General features: G+C 39.0%; 1 protein-coding gene across 1 annotated transcript in view; it reads left to right on the top strand.

Annotated features, from left to right (window-relative positions):
- Window positions 1–22,529, top strand: part of LOC136874332 (cell adhesion molecule Dscam2) — a 1,095,748-nt gene that overhangs the window by 1,030,939 nt on the left and 42,280 nt on the right. The window contains exons 27-28 of the mRNA XM_068227756.1: window positions 460–600; window positions 13,812–13,931. Coding sequence (XP_068083857.1) covers window positions 460–600; window positions 13,812–13,931 — 261 coding nt within the window. The remainder of the gene's footprint in view (window positions 1–459; window positions 601–13,811; window positions 13,932–22,529) is intronic.

Raw genomic sequence — 22,529 nt, 5'->3', positions numbered from 1 at the left:
ATATGGTCTTAAAAATCTCATTTTCATTTAATGAAATTTGAACCACAATTACCTTATTAAGAATGGTAGCAAAAAGTCATTTAGCAACCTTGCCCGCTAATATTAACTCTTATTAACTCTTATCAGAATATCCTAAAAAGCTTTACTCTTCAGTGTCTTCCTCAATAATTTCTGGTAATGAATTTATGTATTCAAGAGTACTTGCAGATGATAGCCAAAGTTCCATCCCCTGAAAGAGTATCCATATATTGCTCTTTCTATGGTCAGTCAATAGGAATTAGAAAATTGCTTAATTAATGTACTGCAGTTGTCAAATTGCAATAGAGGGTATAGGGTATCCATTCATTGTACTTGTTTGTTCAGTGAGGTGGTGCAGTATTTTAATAGGGTTTTATTAATTTGATCTGAGAAAGCCATCTTAACATGTTAAGAAACAGCACTGTTTTATATTTCAACCAGATGCTCCTCCAGCAGAGCTTGTGAGAGGTGGCGTATCTTCCCTCCCTTTCTACGCAGATGTGCGTGTCATGGTGCCTTTGGTTATTGCTACACTTGCATTACTAGGAGCAGGAGCAGCAGCTGGACTTTGCTGGAGAAACAGTGAGTAACTAGTGATGCATTTACTGCCATCTAGAATGAAGTATAACCTTGACAATCATTCAGAAGACCTCAGAAAAATTATTCTGGTACTGACCTCGCATTATATCTCTGCCGCTGCGTAACCATTGCATTTCCAAGAAAGTGAAAGCTCTAGTTGCTGCCAGCGCTTCTATTTCTATTTCCGAGCCCCAAAATGTGTAGGAATGTCGTATGAATAGGAATACAAGTGCTGACAGCAACAAGACTTATCACTTTCTTAGAAATGCAATGGTCACTCAGCGGCAGAAGTATAATGCAAGGACAATAATTGCATGAAACTCTAGTTTATCTTTACTTTTTAATTTTGAATGTCCTCCACTTTATTTACAATGCATGTTCTTACACAATCCAAAGAGTTCTCATTTCCTGTATTGATATAAGTATCTTATTTGTATTTATTTTCTTGTGAAATTACCTTAACACTTTCAACACTATTCCCATACGGGATATGGGTGTACTGCTTTTCTGGTTGAGGACAGTGCCCATATATCATTTGGGTGTGATTTTCATGCATTTATATGCAACTGCATGTATCCCATACGGTTTGCATCCCTTGCTTGCAGGAAGTAGTTTATCTAGTGTCCACTAGAATGCAGCGGTTATCGGGAAGTTCAAAGCTAAATGATAAAAAGGGTAGTTTCTCCTTGCCGTGACCTCTACCGAAGTACTCAACGTGCCGGGTGCTGAGCGTGCTAAATATGTCGCGTTGTCAGCTGTGTTACTGTACAAACATGTCCTATCCAGGGTCAATGATAGTGATATCTTGGATATTCCTTCGGAAGAAGCGGGTTCAGAAATAGACAGCAGTGATAAATACTCTGCTTACGAGCCAGATAACATATTGAGTGATAGTTTGGGCAAGAGTTTTATTTGTTACATCACTTTCGAGTGCAAGTTTTTTTTAGCTGCATTATTCTACTCCGAATACAAATGATAGAAATACTTCACCTCTCCCAAAATTCAGGCTTATTTTTTCGTTAACATGATTCACCTGTACCGCGAAGAGAAAGTACCATAGATGGTGGCGCAAGGAGTGCAAGGTTAGACTTTGCATAGCCCAATTCTTTCAGGCTATTGTACTAAAATAAACTACTGTATTCCTAAATAGGTAAATTTTGTATTCCAGATGTACTTGTGTTTATTTGTGGATTAAGTAGCCACATTGAATTACTCATTTTTATTGTTTGAAGCAGGCTTATTGCTAAAACTTGAATGTAAAAGATTTTTTTTATGTTTTTCATAAGACTAGTATAATTAAAATACTTTATATATGTACTTCCTGATTAACATCTTTGTTTTGGATGGCCAACACATTCATATGATACAAATATCAGGTATGTACTATGTTTCGCTGTAGTGTAATAATGTATTAAAATTCAAGGAAAAAAGACTCGGTTCACTGCCAGGGTCCATGCTGAAATATGGTAGTGTTGAAAGTGTTAAAATCAGAAAGTGTCAAATTTGTCCCTTCCTGTAGACCTGCATTGCACCATTTGTCTTTTCTTTATTCATAAACTCTCATTATTAAAATACAATGATATCCTCTTTTTTAAACTATGTATGTGCTTTTACAACATTCCCTTCTTTTAAAATGTGATATAAAACAAAGCATATCTATTCATCCATCTTGAAGACAAGCATAATGAACTCCAGGTAATTTTACCACAATAATGAACACACAGCATATTAAAATCTCGATTCCTCTTTAACCTTAAATAATATTTTGAAGAATACACATGAAAGAAGAAATCAGGAACAATGAAACATTTCAAGAATTAATAACATTGATGAAAGTAAAGTCAACACTTCTTTATAGCTAATATAGTGCTAAGAAATGTTTTCCATATTCTGGTTTAGTGCACTTCTTGTTTTGCTCCGTGTGTTTATATACATTATACGGTATTCAAAACTGAATTAAAAATAATTTATTATGAAGGTCCCACCGTTCATAATTAAAATACAGTACAATGACATCTTATTTTTAAACTATGTATGTTCTTTTTCAAATCCAGCCAACTGAGCAGAGGAGAGGTGGCCGCAGTTCTATGCCTCTACATTCAGGAGATGGGACAGGGCTGGACCTCACGGCTGGCCCCAACCATCAACTGTCCTGAGAATACTTTTCTGTGGTTTTCCATTTTCCTGCACTAAGGCAAATGCCAGGACAGTTCCTAGTTTAGGCCACAGACGCCAACCCCGTCACCTTCTCTGAGCATCTCCTTCACCGTAACAAATCTCTCACCTGAGAGACAGCATTACCGTTTAAGAGGCCCGCCTCCCCCCCTTCAGGGGAGGAATGAAAACGTTTTATTAGTAGTTTATCAACAAAAGTGCATCTCGGCCCACATGTGGCCATGGCTGGTCCATGGTCCAACAGCTCTGCACTCTGACTTGCCAACCGAACAGAGGAGGGGTGGTCATGGCTCTACCATGGATCTATGTCTCTGCATTCGGGAGACGGGACAGGGCTGTACCTCACGGCTGGCCCCAACCGTCGGCTATCCTGAGAATGGTTTCCCGTGGTTTTCCATTCTCCTGCACTAAGGCGAATGCTGGGATAGTTCCTAGTTTAGCCCACGGCCGACAACCCCCTCGCCTTCTCTGTACATCTCCTTTGCCGTGACATGTCTCCCAGCCTGAGTGATGCATTACCATCTAAAAGGCTCACCTTCCCCTTCAGGGCAGGAATGAAAACTTTTTTGTAGTAGTAGTAGTAATAGTTTTACAACATTCCCTTTCTTTAAAATGTGATATAAAACAAAGCATATTTATTCATCCATCCTGAAGGCAAGCATAATGAACTCAGGTAATTTTACTACAATGATGAACACGCAGCATATTAAAATCTTGATTCCTCTTTAACCTTAAATAATATTTTGAAGAATACACATTAAAGGAGAAATCAGAAACAATGTAACATTGATGATGAAAGTATACTGTAGGTGGAGGAATGTATAAGTGGAGCCTTCACTATAAATTCTTTTTAAGAATTATTTTTTGAATACTGTCAATGTCATTACAGAACCAAATATGAAATTCATAAGTTGTAATACATTAAACAGGACAAGTTCCATAAGGGTTACCATGTTTCCTACATGCTGCATGTGAATTAATGCAGAATACAAGGAGGAAGACAAGGGAAAGGTACTGTGAAAATTGGTGGTCAAAGCCTTGAAACTGTTATCAGGTTCAAATACCTTGGGAGTGAATTAATGCATGGGCATGGAGATTAGCAAGAGGGTGCAACAGGGCAACGCATTCTACCAGAGTGTAAGAAACCATGTGTGGAATAAGGACGTACCAAGGAAGTGTAAAGAGATAATGTACAAAATGTATTATGCACTCATATTGACTTATGCAGCTGAGACCTGGACAATAACATGTAGGGAGGAGAGTAGAATTCAAGTCAGTGAAATGAAATGCCTAAGAGGTATGATAGAAAAGATTTCTCTCTGCATTGAGACAGACTGAGAAATGGGGATGTAAGAAAGGACGGTGGGATGGAAAACCTAAATGAGAGAATTGATAGGAGTAAACTAAGATGGTTTGGACATGAAAAGAGAATGGAGGAGAAAAGAGTACCAAAACAGATGATGGAGATGAAATTTGAGGGAAAAGTGTGAGAGGGAAACCTGGTACATACAATTCAATAAAGAAGAATGCAAGAAGAAGAAACCTATACTGGAACAAAACTGTAGAAGAGGAATGCTGGAAAGAGAGAGGAAGATGAAGAAGTGCCATAAATGTGCCGACAGGGCAGGAACTGGATGAGGGGAAAGGAGGAGGATGATGACTGAACATGTTGCTGCAATCTTCTCACATAATTTGGGAATATTTGATGATGATGCTTGTTGTTTAAAGGGGCCTAACATCTAGGTCATTGGCCCCTAATGGTACGAAATGAGAAGAAATGGTATGACAATTTAAAAATTCATAATCCTCCACTGATCAGAATTCGAAAACGTGAGGACACAGAATGAATGGATGGATATGAAGTTAAAACAATCAGTGGATCCAACTCACAGTGCCTCACATTCCCAGGAACTAGCATTAAACAAAAGTATTACTGACCAAAGGACTGCTTCTAAAGCACAATACTGACTCGATGATGCTTGTAGTCGAAACAGGTCCAAAATCCAGGTCATCGGCCCTTCATAATGGTACTTATCGCTAGGAAAATAGAACCATGCTATGGGCCATGTTGCGGTACTAATCAAAAGTAGCATAGACTCATGGTATTTCACACATTGTGGTACTATGCACAGGTAATGAAATTCGCACATGTATCATAGACCTATGGTGTTTCGCACACTGCGGCGCTATTTACAGGCAACGCAAACCTATACAGACAACGCAAACCTATACAGACAACGCAAACCTATGGCGTTCCTCACATAAGTTGGACTAAACACAGGGACCCGCACTATCCCGTGGTGTTCCTCACAGAGTGGGTACTAAGCATAGGCAAGGCAGAACCATGGTGTCACTAATTCTATGGTGTTGCTCATATAGGGGTGCGAATCACAGGTACTGTAAAAGCCAGCAACACACTCTCTTGCTATGAATCACAAACCTATTGTGTACCCAACATAGTTGGTACTATGCGCAAGTATAAGCGACCCATGGCATTCCCCGCGTGGTGGTACTAATCACAAGTAGTGGCATGGTTCTAAGACAATCATCCCTTGGTCGCCCCTTACGACAAGCAGGGGATACCGTGGGTGTATTCTTCATCTGCGTCCCCCCACCCACAGGGAGGAGTGTGTTTGGTCTGCGAGAGGTATTTTATTTCCCTCAAGTCCGCCGGCAAGCCGGTTAGGACCCCCTTATCCGCCAACTGGGATGCGCCACATGGGAGTATCACTTCTCCCCCTGCTACGCCAGTGTAATAGGTTCATGGGGGAATATTTGCAAGTGAGTCATCTGCCTTGAAAACTGAATCTTTCAGCGTGCCCCGTATGTAGATATCTGGAGTCATAAGATCGGGGAAGCAGAAAGGGTATGGGAATGGAATTCAATGAGAAATCAGGTGATCTCAAAAGTGTCATTGCAGAAGGGTAAGTAACCCCCACCCCCGGTGTGGGCTGTAGCTCCATCTTGCTGCAACCATTGCCGTTGGAGGGATAAGTTTCTGGCATGACTAAAACAGTTTAAATCCCATACAAATGAGGTAATAACGAGGTCTCTTTAACTACCAGGTGTGCAATATAAAACTGGGTCAGAAAATAATTACAATACGACTGATGCAGAATTGACTCTTGTTAATGAACATCACAGAAGATGCTGGAAATGGCCTCATCTCAAGAAATGAAAACTGAGGATCCAAAAATCCTGACTCCACTTCGCTCAGAAACCACCAGCAGTATTCAACACATGAAGGTTCATCTGAACATTTTAACACATGCACAACAGTCCTTCTTGATAATGTTTCAACATGATGGTCTCTTAAATCCCACTTGCACAGATAAACGGCATTGAGATTTCGAGCAGTGTGTCTGATGTTCAAACTCTTTTCGGATAGCTACGGTTTTTGTTCACTACCGAGACCATTTCATGCCATTCGGCACTAAGTTTTGCATTGCAGACTTTGCTGAAGGGATTGCCAAAGCACTTCCAGCCTTAAACTCTGGTCCAAACAGTTCCGCACAGGTTTTTCATGGATCGTGCTTTGCACAACACTCGACAATAAACAAACTGTGTTTCATTGTGAGCACCATTTTGTGTTGCATTCAACTGGTCACTAAACTCGTTTGCTCCTCTCATTCACTCACACATAATGACATGACGACGTACTCGGGAGATGTGCACACGCAGACATGTGACAGCAACCGAATGGTACATTGAAATCACAGTTTCCAGTATTTCCTCTGATGGGCACTTCATTAACAAGGGTCAATTCCGTGCCTGTCTTATAAATATTTTCTGGGCCAGTTTTATTTTGCCCATACTTTACCTGATCCACTGCTTTTGAATTCTATGCAACATAATACCAATTTCAGGTTCTGTATGGGAATGACCATCTATATCATATGTACAAAATCTTCAATGAAATAAGGGCCCAATATTCCATGATCGGACATATAACACCTATTGGAGCATTTGTCCATGATTCTATTTTGTGGTGACTATTCTTGGACACCCCATTGTCTGCTTTTGCTGACATAAGACCTATCCCGTGTGATGGAACTTGCCAACAACAACCAACATTTTTCTGTTATTTGGTTCCTGCTTATTATATCGCTCCTCACATGAAGCAAACTCGGCCCGTTGTGATGCCCTATGACTGGAAATAACGTTCCAGGATAAACATCTGCTCCTCTGTTGTGCGAGCCATAATTGCAGAAAGCAGCACAACACTGAATTCACAATATGTCAAACTATTAAATTTAATGTGAACAACAGATGAGCAATTATTGCTGCATATCATATACACATCAAAAGTAAACCGGGTGAATCAGTTGCCCCTACTTCTCTGGATTTATGCAACCAGCAATTTATAATCTAATATGAAAACATCTCCTCTGTTAACCGATATTATATTTTTGTATAGAAATATGTCTTGAAATACATGTATGTATTGCTAACAAACTACTAATAAGAAGGTAATAATTAGACTCCGGATTTTTAGGAAGTGTCATCTAGCCCGCTGTTCTGTTATGTTGTAAAAGTAACATAAATTCTAGGGGGTTCTGATGGGACATACTCCTAAAGTTTATGCAAGACTTATAACATAACCATAGTGTAGGGTAGCCTATACTTGTTACCCGCTTCAGTGAGTTTTCATTCTACTAAACTATTACTGCCTAAAAATCCAGGCTCTTAGCAATAATGAATGAAGGCATAGAAACATAAAAGAAATTGTGCTGACACTGAAATGTTGCAGTATAAGAATAGCTGCAACCAGCTTCTCCTTGACCACAATTGTTAATGGCCAATGTTGTGCCATGCGTTTGGAGGTTCTAGCATGGAGCTGGCAGAATATGTTTATGCATTTATTTCAATCCTATGTGAGCTGCAATAATTAAGATCTTTAGTAGCAATTATGATCACATATCACATTCCATGTACACAATTTATTGTGATACATGTGAGCAGTACAGGCACCTGGCTGATATTCAGGTCATGTACAGTAGGTGGTCCAAACAGGTCCCTTCCAAAGGACATCGTTTCATGCAGCCATCTTACAACCCTTGAAGTGTACCCAAAGTCAGTAATGTTCATCCAGGAAATTGTTCTTGATATAAGCATTATTATTCTCATGCATTACGTCTTGGTTCTACGTTGAGAAATATCACATACACATAGTGGTTGCCTGTACAATAACTGACTCAAATGTATAGGCACTATCCTATCCCTTTCCTATCCTTGTACAGTAATAGACCACTTTGCTTTTCTGTAATGGCCACGGTGTGTTGATTTATTTCCCTATTAAGTCCTGATAGTTGTAACCATTCCCATTGAGTAGAGTATGTACCAATACCTATTACGTGATTGAGCGGGTCCAAGATAATGCTGATAATCAGACACACAATGAATTTGTCTGCAGTTGATGTTTAGGTTGCACTCTTTAATATGCCTACTCTATTTATCGTAACTTCCTACAGGAATATCAAATCTCCACAAAGGATGTCTTCCAGAGTCATCATCATCATCAACATCATCATCATCATCATCATCATCATCATCATCATCATCAATTCCCCTTTTCCAGTTGACACCACGTGGGGGCAAATATGGTTCCCTTCCACATCGTCCTGTCTCTCCATCTTTCCTCATCCAACACTGTATTCCACTCCAGGTTCCGTTATCCTATACTATTTTTCTCAGCGTCCATCCATTGTAATCTTGGTCTCCCTCATCCACTCTTCGCTGTCATCTATTTTTCCGGTGCTTGTCTTGGCTGTCTTTCTTTTTTCATCCGCTTGACATGTCCAAACCACCTCAATCTGTTCTGTTTCAGTTTTACATTTAGTTTCTGCACATTTAGCTCTTTTTGTATATCTTCATTTCTCACTCTTTCTCTCATTGTCTTCTTTACCATACTCCACAGGAATTTTATTTCAGCTACCTGAACTCTACTCTCATTTCTCTGAGTCATTGTTTAGGTTTCTGCTACTTATGTATAGGTAAATAATATCCCTTGTACATTAATTCTTTAACCCTCATTGGTACATCATTATTCCGTATTATTCTCCGGTTGCATTCTTCTACTCATTTCCATATCCAGTCTTCCATTTTCTATCAGTTCACTTCTCAAGTGTTTAAAGTGTTTTACTATATCCAGTTCCTTGTCTCTAATTTTGAGAGCTCTTTTTCCTTCCTTACTTCCTATACTCATCATCATTGTCTTGCTCTCCTCCGTGTTGACACAAAGGGACTTCACAGACCTACGTATCCTTATCCATCTATCTATCTCCTCCATGTTGATCCTCAATCCCCATTGTTCAATCCTTCTATTCAGTACATTCAGCTGTTGTACCTCCTCCTCATCTTCTCCCCAGATCACAACATCTGTAAACTTACAATACATTCTTTCTTTCCCCTCCATACAAGAGTATAAAATGAAAATAAAAGAGTCACAAATAAAGGGGGATTTAACTACTTGTTGTTCTGAGACACCAGGTATCTAACCTACATAATTCCAAACAGCTATGTGAAGTGTGCAAGTTTGCATATTATATGTATCCACCAGGAGACCAAAGTTCTCTTTATGGTAAATTTGGTAAATTACATGTTACACTTGAATGGCAAGGTTTTAAGCCTTTATTGAACACTCTCACAGTAGTAATCACATGGCATAAGCTATCACACCTGCTGTTTATCGTTTGTGTGTCACAGAAAATAAGAAAAAATACTCTTCTACCAATGTCGAAGTGATGAGACTGTCCAATATGGTGGTGAATAGGCAATATGGTGGTGCATAGGAATGTTTTAATTGGTCATAGCCTATCACATCTTCCAAGGTACCGGTACCGCTTTGCCATTTTCTCTCAGAAAGAAATGCCTAGTTGGACCAATCAGATATGTTCCCTAGTAACAAGTATAGGGGTGGATCTAGTTTATACAGAACAGTACCATTAATATATATATTAAAAGTGGACTCTGCACTACATAAAAGGCATGGTGCTTTTAAGAGGGATTTCACTTAATGCCTCTGGGCCAATGACAAATGTTAGGCCCCTTTAAACAACAAGCATCACTTAATGCCTCTTGTACAGTTTTCACACAGTATGTGGCGTATGCTAGGATCAAGACGTGGGCTACCACTAGACTTAAGTTACTCCTTTTCGATGGCTGGTTTAGTAAACATCAAGCCTAAAGCATTTTGAGCTGTAGCCAATAGCCAACGGAGAAGTTTCCGATGTTGTCAAGCCTGCTTCACAAGCTACTGCCCTGGCCTCTGTTACTGCCAATGCTCAACCCCTGATCAGTGGAGATGGCAGCCTAATGTTTAGCAAATTAAAGTCTGACTTTGTGGCTAAATGGATATAATGCGTGCCTTTGGTCTGATGGCCCTGGTTCAATTTTCAGAATCAACCCCCTCATACTGTTAATTCCTCTGGCTTGGGGACTGGGTGTTTATGATGTCTTTGCCATTCATTTTATCCTCATTGGGTCACTACCAAGCCTATACAGATGCCATGCACCATTATTATTATTATTATTATTATTATTATTATTATTATTATTATTATTATTATTATTATTATTGAATAAAAATTTTGAATATTACAACGGCCATACCCATCGTTCACTGGTTAATTAGCTTCCTCTGGAGATCAGTAGTGGTGTCTGATCCATGACCATGGGTTCGATTCCAACCAACAAAAGAGAACACGAAACCTGAAAGATTGCATTTCATTTTAGCAGATCTACCAATAAAAAGAAAACTATATTGCTCCTATAACAGCAGCCCTGCAGTATCTTCCTACAAGGAAGTAGAAGTAAACAGGAGTGAAATCCCAGCACGCTGTTATCTACTGTATATAATTAAGTGAGAAGTATGAGGTGAAGAAGTATACAATGACTAGCACATGGTGATAGCAGTGGCAATCTGACTGACCGAAGCCTAGCACACCTAACATCTCTGGTCCCCAATCCTGTCCGATATACAGCAGCAATACCAATTACTGTACAATGATAGGAAAGGGATAGGATAGTGCTTATACATTTGATTCATAGTTCTTGTACAGGCAACCACTATGTGTACGGTGATGAATATTTGTATGTGATATTACGCAATGTAGAACCAAGATGTAATGCACGAGAAGAACAATGGTTATACCAAGAACAATTTCCTGGATGAACATTACTGACTTTGGGTACACTTCAAGGGTTGTAAGATGGCTGCATGAAACAAGGGACCTGCCCTATGGGAAGGAGTCCTGGTAGAAATGGGTTCCCAACTCCCAACATTCAACTGGGTGGTGATCTGACTCACAGTAGCCCATCGAGCGCCCAGTATGGTTTTGAGGAAGTGACGTGATGTCCATTAGTTAAACACCTGTGGTCTTCATGTGTGGTGGTTTGTGTGGGTGGTAACATTCTGTCTGCGATATTGAAGATCCACCCATAACATTGTTGACCTCAGAAACCCGAATTCGCGTGCAATCTCCGCAATACTATGACCCATGTGCCGCGCGCCGATGATCGTCCCACATTCAAAGTCAGTTACCTCATGATATGTTGCCATCTTCAAGACACTGGTGTCTGTGACAGATTGCTCAGCTATGCCGCAGCTAGCCGCAATGCTCAGGGGTCATACACGGCACATTTTCTAATGACTGCATGATTTTTGGCTACTCAGTGTATATTTTTTAGCAGCTTGTCCCAGTTATTTCTGGGGTCACTGGAGCCACCCAGGCTCATTTTAGTTTTGGTCGGGGATTTAAGGCCGGATGCCTTTCCTGAAACAGCGTCATTTTTAGATCAAGATCTCAGCCCAGAATTGACCGGAATTTGAACCTCAGCCTTCCGGGTGGAAAGCCAGCACCTAAGCCACTGAGCTAATCACACCCCCTTCTAGCAGCTTGCATATGATCAAGAAAAAGTAGGCGCAGTTGATTCACCAGAGAGATTTTTAAAAAGTATCTCGTAGGTATGCATTGGATATTAGATAGTGAAGTTCCAAGTAATGTATTTCTTACAAAATAATGCAAAGAAATATTTCTGAGACAAGTAAGACTTCATACTTAGTTCACAATACAATATTTTGATGACCATTATGAACTGAGTAATACTGTATATGAATAATATAGTTTTCTAGTAGTCTGCCTCTGTGGTGTAGTAGTTAGTGCAATTTGCTATGACCACCGGAAGCCTGGGAGCAATTCCTGGGTCTGCCACAAAATTTGAAAAGTGGTACGAGAGTTGGAATGGGGTCCACTCAGCCTCGGGAGGTCAACTGTGTAGAGGGGGGTTCGATTCATGCCTTAGCCATCCTCGAAGTGATTTTTCATGGTTTCCACACTTCTCCTCCATGCAAATGCCGGGATGGTACCTAACTTAAGGCCACGACTGCTTCCTTCCCTCTTCCTTGTCTATCCCTTCTGATATTCCCATCCCCCCACAAGGCCCCTGTTCAGCATAGTAGGTGAGGCCACCTGGACAAGGTACTGGTCCTCCTCCCCAGTTTTATTCCCCTGACTCAAAGTCTCACACTCCAGGATACTGTGCTTGAGGCAGTAGAGGTGGGATACCTTGCTAAGTCTGAGGAAAAAACTAACCCTGGAGGGCACATAGATTAAGAAAGAAAGAAAGAAAGAAAGTTTTCTAGTAGATTTTTTCCTGAAGATGGAGGTAATAGGAAAAATGAAAGGGATCTGATCCTGAGAACTAAACCCATGTGAGCTATTCCTTTTCTCAATGTATTCACGCTATGAGTGAATCTATTAAAGAAATTATTAAAAAATTACTATTTAAAACAGTTTCTTTAATAGATTTAGACAAGTCAATACAGGAGCAAATCAAGTACCTATTATGGTTAAGTTTATCAACAGTTACTATGAGTGAGCCTAAATACAGAGTCATTTCTGAGAAACCACCATAAAGTTTGATAATAATAATAATAATAATAATAATAATAATAATAATAATAATAATAATAATAATAATAATAATAATAATCGTATGGCCTCAGCTACCGTTTACAGACATTTCGATTTGACGCCATCTGGCTGTCTGCTCGTCAATTTCGACGTTCCGGTTTACTCTGTCTGCCATCTAGCGGACCTAGAGTAAACCGGATCTCTCTCGGGCGTCTATGGCTGAGATTTAATTAATTTTGTCGGGTAAATACCAAATGTATCACCAGAGATCTTTTACATGCCGACATCGTACGACATGGAGTGTCGAATGGACTTTTTTCCGCCCTTCAAAAATCCGACTACCTCTGCCGGGTTTGAACCTGCTATCTTGGGATCCGGAGGCCGACACTCTACCACGGACCCACAGAGGCAGCTATAAAGTTTGATTGATAAGTAGAATGTTCTGATAATTTTTATGTATATAAATATTTCTTTATCCATTGTGATTACCACAACTCACTGCTTATGAATGAACTCTTACTAGGAACATACAAGTGTGATTTTATGTTTGTGCTCAAGTGATGTAAAGTTGAATGGTATCTCTATCATTCCACTCCTATTTTAGTCCACCTCTGTCTTGAGGAACAAGGTCATTAAGTCCCTACCTGTAATATAAATGTCCCCTAATACAAAGGTGATCAAATAATTTCATATCATGCTGTGAAACGTTTACACTTGCTTGGTCTTTTACACAACCTAACATGGAGGATAGAGTCAACCAGTAATCAACATATGCACATTCTTTCACTATAATATTTACCTGGTTTGTCACCCAAATCACCTAGAAGATTACATTTAATTATATCTGTACATCAGCACGAAGCAAACTGTCATGCGGGAAGAAATATTAAAAAACTCGTCTGAAATATCATACAAAAGTTACTTTCCCTTGTGATATGATGAATAATAGGCGAACATACATCCTACTTTCAGAACTAGACACATTTTTTGCTTAAAACTGTGGTTGATTCAGATAGATGTGCTTATGTTATACATCTCTCGCCTAACATTTTAGTGAAGATTGTGTTGTAAAGCACTTCCCCTATATTATTGTACACTTTACAATCCAGCACACCACTATTGCAGAGCAAGCCCGCCCTCTGAAGGAGACCCTAGACAACCAACAGAATGCTGAAGCACAGCGGGAACGTTACTATGCCACCATCCATAAAGTGGCTCTTCAGGCAGCCGGAGATAAGATTCCAGGTAACTAACGCAAACAAGATGATCTTTTCTACTTTGTGTAAACAAGATAGTTATCAAGTAGCAAATTGTAAATTTACTCATATTTAATGTATTCTGTAAAACGAATATCCAGCTATTTCTTTCACTGTAATGTATGCAGCCATTTTTCTATTATCAGACATTTTCTTATTCCACTGATAGATATTTTCTTAGTACAGAATAATCCACAATGGAAAGTATGAAGAACTTTGAATTTCAAATAGCTGAACTAACATTAGTCTCGAATACCAGCCCCGCGGTGTAGGGGCCTGTAACGTGGAGGCCCCTGATTCAATTTCCAGCCAGATCAGGGATTTTTACCTGGATCTGAGGGATGTTTCAAAATTCACTCAGCCTATGTGATTACAACTGAGGAGCTATCTGACAGTGAGACAGTGACTCCAGTCTAGAAAGCCATGAATAACAAACAAGGAGATTCATCACACTGACTATGCGTAACCTGTAATTTGCAGGCCATCAGGTAGGCCAAGGCCCATCAGGGCTATAGCACCATGAGAGGGGTGAGATGGGATGTATTCTCCAAGGCAAACATTAGAGACAAAAAATTGGGGGCAGAGAATGAAAAATTTCCATAGTTGATAGAGGGGCTATTAAAGTAAAAGTTAAAGATAAAAAATATAAAAAAAAACCAAATGGAAGAAGAAAGAGAAAATTCATAAATTTTAGGCATCCAACTCCATGGCTAACTGGTTAGCATTCTGGCCTTTGGTTGAAGGGGTCCTGGGGCTGATTTCTGGCTGGGTCAGGGATTTTAACCTTCATAGGTAAATTCCTCTAGCTCAGGGACTGGATGAGTGTTCAGTCTTCAGTATTAGATTTAATCCTAGATAGGACCCCATCTACAAAGGTGCGCAGGTTGCCCAATGGTGTCGATTCGAAAGATATGGATCAGACCTCTCCGAAAACCATACGCCATTAATGTTATTATTTAAGCTGGTTTTACCAACTTATCGAGAAACCTTCTATGATTTTTTTCTGAATTGTTTTATAATTTGCTTTAATTTTTAATTGCGCCATGTTATCACAGATTTCCTGGTCATGAATACAAACAATACAACTAAGGGAGTCATCATTCCAACCCTATGTTACCTCATTCGGCTGGAGAGCAATTGTCTTGAAGGTATAAAGCTAAGAGAGACAGAGGGGAGGGGTTAGAAGTATCATAACTCTTCTTCATAAACACAGTTAATCCTGCTAATAATAATGTTATACCTAAAATTTCTTACATAACATATCTAAATTTTACCATTTTGAATTCAATAACACCATTTCATGAAAAATAAAAGCACAGGGCATGTAGTATTTTTCCTTCCTTCAGCTTTCGGTCATAACTAAGAATGTAATAATATTTAGGCCTATAAATATCAAGATAATACCAAATTATATAGAGTCTACATTTAAAATTATTTTGTAGTTCATTACAAGTGAATGTACAGAAAGACAGATATTTTCAAATACACTTTAAACTCATGGGTGGAAATTGGAAAAGCAATACTAGACAGGTGTAATCTGGAATTACCAAAATGAACAATATGATAGGGTACATTCATGCTAGAAAATTATTAAATTTACATGCTCATAGTACGAGGGTAATCCCAAAAATAAGGTCTCCTATTTCTTTATAAATACAGAACTCTGTTCGTGTGGCTGTTGGACACAACATTGTGAAGAGTGTTTCCTGTGCTCACATATAAACATGCACACGCCATGCTGAGGCACTCAGTCTTGGCTTGGCAGCCATTGAGAATGGAGCTCCAATTGGATGTTACCGCCAAGTGCGAAGTGCGTGCAGTTATTCGGTTTTTAAACACAAAAGGTACTGAACCGATTGAAATCCATCGCCAATTGACGGAAGTGTATGGTGAGTCCTGCATGTATATCAAAAATGTTTGTAAGTGGTATAGAGAGTTTGCAGCTGGTTGAACTGAAATTCACGACAAACAAACAAAAGAGCAGGAGACCGTCAATTTCTGTCAAGACAGTCGTGAAGGTTGAGCAAATCGTGTTGAAGATCGGCGGATCACCCTGAATGATCTCTGCACTTTGGTTACTGAGGTTTCCCAGAGCGCTGATGTCTGAAACCATCAGGAGATATTCCTTTGACAACTTTCTGAACAGCATGGCGGCGAGCTGGTATGACATAAGCATACAAAAACTGTCACAACATCTACAAAAATGCATCGACCGAAATGGTGATTATGTAGAAAAATAGCTAAATGTTCAAGCTGTAAAATGATGTAAACCATTGTAGAAATAAACAGGTCTATGTATTTATAAAATAATAGGAGACCTTATTTTTGGGATTACCTTCGTAGTTCTGAATTTTGCTACAGGAGAGTAGCAGTATGGTAGTACTCCAAACTTCAATGAAGCCAAGTGACAGCACTGAAACAGTGAGTTATCACATATTGCTTTGAAAATGTTAAGCACTGCGTGGTATACCATGGAGACAGAATCATCAGGCCTTTATACATTTAACATATTCTCTCACCATGTCCACTGCAGAAACATCTTAATGAAGTTTTACTGTAGATAAATCTATAGTTTTCTTCCTGTTAATTTTATTATTGTGGTTAGCTGCAAACTTTTCTCTGTTCATTTTATTACTGTGGCTAACTGAAAACATAAAATATAAATAAGCAGGAATAGTGTTTCCATTTGAATCAAAATTACCGTATGAGTGATATCAAACCAAAATTACAACATTTTTATGTAATACTACATGTCAGTGACAATGATGTCTGAAACCATCAGGAGATATTCCTTTGACAATGTTATTCCTTCCGTATTCAAGTTTTATGCAATTATGTTATCTTTATTTTTAAAATTATGATCAATTCCATATATAAGCAGTGGGATAAAGAGACAATCAAACTGATGGAATAAATCAAACTGCAACTAGACATCATATCATATGAAGTAATACCAGCACATTTTCCCCTCTTTCTTATCACAGAAGAGCATGAGAGGAGACTGTGATCTTCAGGATAATTACAATAACCGAGAATGATAATCTTTAAAAATCTGTATTATATTGATTGGATATTAATACTGTGTGTTCCTGGCATACACATATAGAAAAATGTCACTTGCTCAGTGTTGCACGTGCTTTCGGCTATCTTCAAATCAAAGGAGAATTTAGACATTGATTTTGACATGGATCTTTCTGCATGGAAATCTTTTATAGTGAAGTTACTCTGTTTTAAGATAGACTATGAATGGGAAGGAAATGCTATACAAGAAAAGTAAGCATTTTATTACTTTTTGACTTACAGTATTATTCAGTCCAAGGTTTTCTTGTATGAAAGTATTATTATTATTATTATTATTATTATTATTATTATTATTATTATTATTATTATTGTACCGGGAGGTACACCTCTATGCCGCAAGTTTAAATATTGCGCCAATTGGAACTCGTCTACAGGAGAAACTCTGAACTTTAAAAACTGTACCAACTCATAAGTTTTCTCAGAAGATGTCACTACCGTAAATTTTGTGATTACGAAGTTGTCAGTACTGTGTAGAGTTCAACTTGTTTTGTTTTCTATTGATCAAGAAGTGTGGACATTCTCTGATAGATGTCTCTACAAAAAAACTATGATCATGCACCCTGGTGCGAAGTTAAGGAACTTTTTGAAGAAATTTTGTATTCATAAGTTTGTTCTTTACTAAATTTCGTTCTTTCATTTGTGGGTTGGCAATATAAATCTTTTCTTTCCGCTGGTTTTGAACTTAGCCAATCCAGAATTTCTGTAATTAATTTTTGACCAATCGTGTCTTTCTTCTTCGATTTTGATGTGTAACTGTAAGCTACCCAATAAACGTCTGTGGGTGTGTCTTAATTATTCATGAAAGTTCTCGAATCTTCCCCGAGAGTATAAAAACTGCTGATTTTCTTGTCTCTCCGCCACTCGAACAACCAAATATGGAATGTCCGTTAATAGAACTATGATTTAAAAAAAGTGAAATGTAATATTCAAAATAAAGGTATTCAATTTCATGAGTACCATATGTCAAAACATTTCATAGTAATTTTCATGGAATTGCAATTGAAGGGAAAGAGAGGCCAAGGAAGACTCAGATAATGATGAATGGACCTTTTTAGGAACATATAGCAATAGGATCAGGACTGGAAAATGGTTTTATGTATGAAGAATGGTGGAAACATTGGAATAAAATACCCAGTTTGACTGCATCCGAGTAAAGGGAAATGAAGATGTTGAGGCAAAAATTACAAACAAATTTTATTTTCAGTTAATATCAAACTAATACAGGGTGAACAAACAATGCCACACTTGGAGGTCGGCATGCGATTCCTCATCCCACTGCAAGAGAAAAGTTTCTATAGCCAAATCGGATCTGGTGGTGTTGTAAAACAAGTCGAAAATGAGAAGCTGGCAACACTGTCATATCCAGCAGCGCATCGGAATGTAATAGAGAAACATGCATCATCCCACTCTACCGTACCCGCCGTCGCAGTTCACTGAGTAGACGGCTGGGTTATCAAACCCACATGCACCATGGAGCTACGGCTCAAATCTGCGTCAGGTTGTTTTTTTCTTTTGTGTGTGTGACGTCAGGTCCCTAGTTCCCATCGTGTAACTACGTTGGTAAAGTTTATTGTCTAGCAGGTATCCCACCTCCAGATATTCGCCGTGAGTGTGCATCCAGACTGGATAAATCTAAAGCACTGAACCTGACTACCCATACTTTATATGGGTACCAACCAGCAACCCAACAGCTCAAATCAAAGAAAAGCTTTCTCCATACAACTGAAAGCCTCACTGAACCACCATCGAACTTCAGAGTGAATTCATGGCGTTCCAGATCCAGCCACCATGCAGAATGAATTAATGTGGTGAAGAACAGACAATGAGCCATCTTCTTGTTTGTAACTTGTGTCCAACTACTTGCTCTCTCCAGAATGTGATTAATGCTACCAAGGAAGCATGTGAATTAGCTGCATATTGGTCACACCACATTTAATTAAATTTGTATTTATGTAGAGCTTAATCACATCATAACCTGCCATCATCAGAAATAATTAATCGTTATAGTACCAGATTTGTTATTGTCCTGATATTATTCTAAGATATAATGTATGTTTCTGACACAATTAAATAAATAAATAAACTGCATTTGTAAGCATGACATCCTGTTGTCATATGACAATAGTCAAACACATGACAGTGTGATCCATTCAACTGAATGCATGAGTCGACTAACCATGCAGTGCTCAACCATTACTGATCCTGTCAAGTGCATGTAGGGTGGCTTCCTGATGCAGTACACAAACGGCGAATACATCAATATGCTTTTAGTGTAGAGTGCATCCGATAACCCAAGCTTCTGCTGCTGCTCGTGAGTATGCAGCACGGTACCCTCAAAGGCGCCATCCCGATAAGAATGTTTTTCATTGCCTTGAGCAATGCCTGCAGGAAACCGGTAATCTTCGTCCACAAGTAGTGGACAGAGGTTGTCCAAGGACTAGACGTACTCCTCAAACAGACAATGACATTCTTGAAGCCGTTCACCAATCACCTCGGCGAAATACCCGTGATATTGCAAGGCAGTTCCAGGTACCTCAACCACTGGTTTTTGACGTGTTCCACAATGAAAAACTGCATCCATATCATTGCACGTTAACTCAGCACCAGTGGCCAGAAGACTGCATTCAATGAATACATTTTATAAAGAATGTGAAATGGAGTGATGAATGTAGCTTCACTCGGGAAGGTGTTTTCAACCATCACAGCAGCCATTATTTGTTTGACCACAACCCACATGTCACCTGTGAACGTGGCTTTCAGGCACGCTTTGGCATAAACCTGTGGACTGGAATCGTGGGAGGAGTGCTTTTAGGCCCTTACCTATTGCCGGACAAGTTCAATACGCCCCGCTATCGTACATTCCTGGGCAATACTTTGCCTGACGCTTTAGAAAATGTTCCACTTGGTGTTCGGTGACAGGTATGGTTTCAGCATGATGGTGCACCGCCACACTTTGGAATGACTGTGCATAACTGGTTAAATGAAGCGTTTCCAGGAAAATGGATTGGTCATGGAAGTCCAATGTTCTGGCTTCCACGTTCCCGGGACCTTCATCCAATAGATTTTTATTTGTGGGGACACTTAAAGGAACATGTTTATAGTATTCCACCCATGGATGTACAAGACCTAACAACTCGCGTGCATACTGCATCGGCAATGGTGGATGCAGATGTGTTGCGAAGGGTCCGGCAAAGTATGCTCCAGCGAGTGGTGAAGTGTTTGCAAATGCAAGGTGGTCGCTTTGAACATCTGCTGTGAAGTGAACATTGCTCGTAAGTGTACGTGTACCAGCTCTGTGAATATAAGACTGGACGTCACACGTACACTATGGAATTATTGTGTGTAGCATAATGGGCAATCCAGTGTAGCCTACGTACTGTACTGCACTGTGTTTCCTTGTACCCCATTGGATAGAGACGATGTTAATGTATCCACTATTATGTTCTATGTATTGGCTTTATTTGTGCCATGGACGAAACAAAGTGGTCATTTATGTCTGTAAGAATTTCATGTTATGTTTGAATGTTTAAATAAAGGTAACTGTAATGGTAAGACAGAATATAGTGTATTGCATAGTGGAGGTGTACAGTGGATACAATTTGATACATTAACCGAAAAAAAATTGGAGCGAACGTGACTCCAACATCGGCGCGTTCACACAACCGGCATTTATGACATTACCTTGTCTCACTGAGCTAATGAGACAGCTCTAGCAGAGTGCCAAGTTCATGCGACCTGTGCTTGGCGATGCTGCACACCATTACAGCATTGCCAGAGCCTCGTTTCTTAACTCGCATATTCTATTAAACCTATTGGTGGGATTAGGTTTTGCAAGATAAACTTTTGCCGTGAATTTAGACGAGGAACCGCATGCCGACCTCCATGTGCGGCATTTTTTGTTCACCCTGTATAATTCTGAGAATTCTTTTGAGACAGGCTTCTTATAAAGTTGTCATTCCAAATAGTTCAGGTGACAATGTTTGTCTTCCTGGAACTTAAGACTGAAAACATTTGATTTCTTGCTGGATGCATCACATGCAACTGGAATAGAGATACCACCTCTTATCCAAGTGATAATACTCCATACTGCAGTAATCTGCCTAGTAGTGAAGAAAGAATGAAGCTTTAGTGTCTTATTCTCATTCACAAAGGAAATGTTTTATTACCTTTGCTCAAAGTGATTGATCATAATCAACTTTACTGTTACAAATGTAGCAAGGTCCATGGTTTCATCTATAATATTTAAATGTATGGATGAATACCTTCAAGAACAAATGTCATTTTTGCTTGTCTGAGTACCATGAAGCTTTATCTTCTAGAAGTATCTATTTTCCAGGTTATGTAGACAAAAAGATGTTCTGGACCTTGGAGTCAGAGTTTAATATCAACTCTATAATTGTCATCTGTTGAACAGATCAAAAGTTATTTATAAGTATTCGTGACTATCTATTACTTATTAAGGTCAAAAGATCCAGCAAAAATCTCGCTTTATTTGAGATGTGTCCTTATATTAATGGAATACTTGCATTGGCTTTAGGGAATGATTTTAGTCAACATTTGATAGTTGAGGTAGCGATGATGGTGGCTGTTTTGAGGAACAAAAAGTTATTTTCTCTAACACAGTTGGCCTGCATCATGAAATTTTAAGTTTGCACCTCTTTAGCAGGTGCTATAAAAGACAGCATTTTTATTTTGACTAAAAATGAAACTTGTCCTTGTACAGTAACCGGTTCTCCAGTTAGTTAAAAAACAGGTTGTCCTAGGTCTAAACCCTGAAAAGGAGAGATTTTCCTTTTCTCTCTCCCCATAAGTTTGTTTATAAGCTTTTAATTCTGAGTGTTCCTGAGTTTAAATAACTTTTTCAGTTGATCAACATGTGATAAATTTTCAATATCATTTTATTAATTTCCCTCAAAAAATGCAACTTACAAGACAGTATTTCATAAATGTTTGTTTGATGAACATTATCTACTGAGATAAACATTTCCAAATATTAATACATCCTTTTGACTATGTTATAACCTGGAAATGATATAGGCTTTTGGGCTTATGCCGTGTCAAGAAAATGAGGTTAAATTCTTTATGTCTCGCAGGATTTCTTGGAAAGATCGACGACAGTTTTACTAGCATCTGGGTTCATGCAAGAAATCGCCTGTTTCTGAGCTAGTCAGAAGAACTTAGATTTCTGTCTGAATGGCACCTGGTTGAATTTGCGCTCCGCCTGTATAGCAGTAATGCATTCAAAAGACAAAAACAATTCCTGCGAGAGAGTGTTGCTTAACAGCAGGTGTAAACAAAACAACTCTCGGGAGACTATGTCCAGTTCCTTACGAGTATAATGCACTCTCTCGATCACAAGAGCCTTGCTAGCGTGTTGATATATTCTCCTGGCCTTCGGAGTATTTAATGTGTGCTTCAGCTTTACACAGTTGAGAATGATGTTATGGTCCCTGCATCTCAGCAGAAAGCATAAAGAAGAAAGAAGAATAGACTTCTTTCTCCTTAA

This window comes from Anabrus simplex, chromosome 5 (genome assembly GCF_040414725.1).
Source record: "Anabrus simplex isolate iqAnaSimp1 chromosome 5, ASM4041472v1, whole genome shotgun sequence".
Taxonomy (NCBI): Eukaryota; Metazoa; Arthropoda; class Insecta; order Orthoptera; family Tettigoniidae; genus Anabrus; species Anabrus simplex.
The sequence above is the reverse complement of the archived record's forward strand: the minus strand, read 5'-3'. Positions and strand labels throughout refer to the sequence as shown.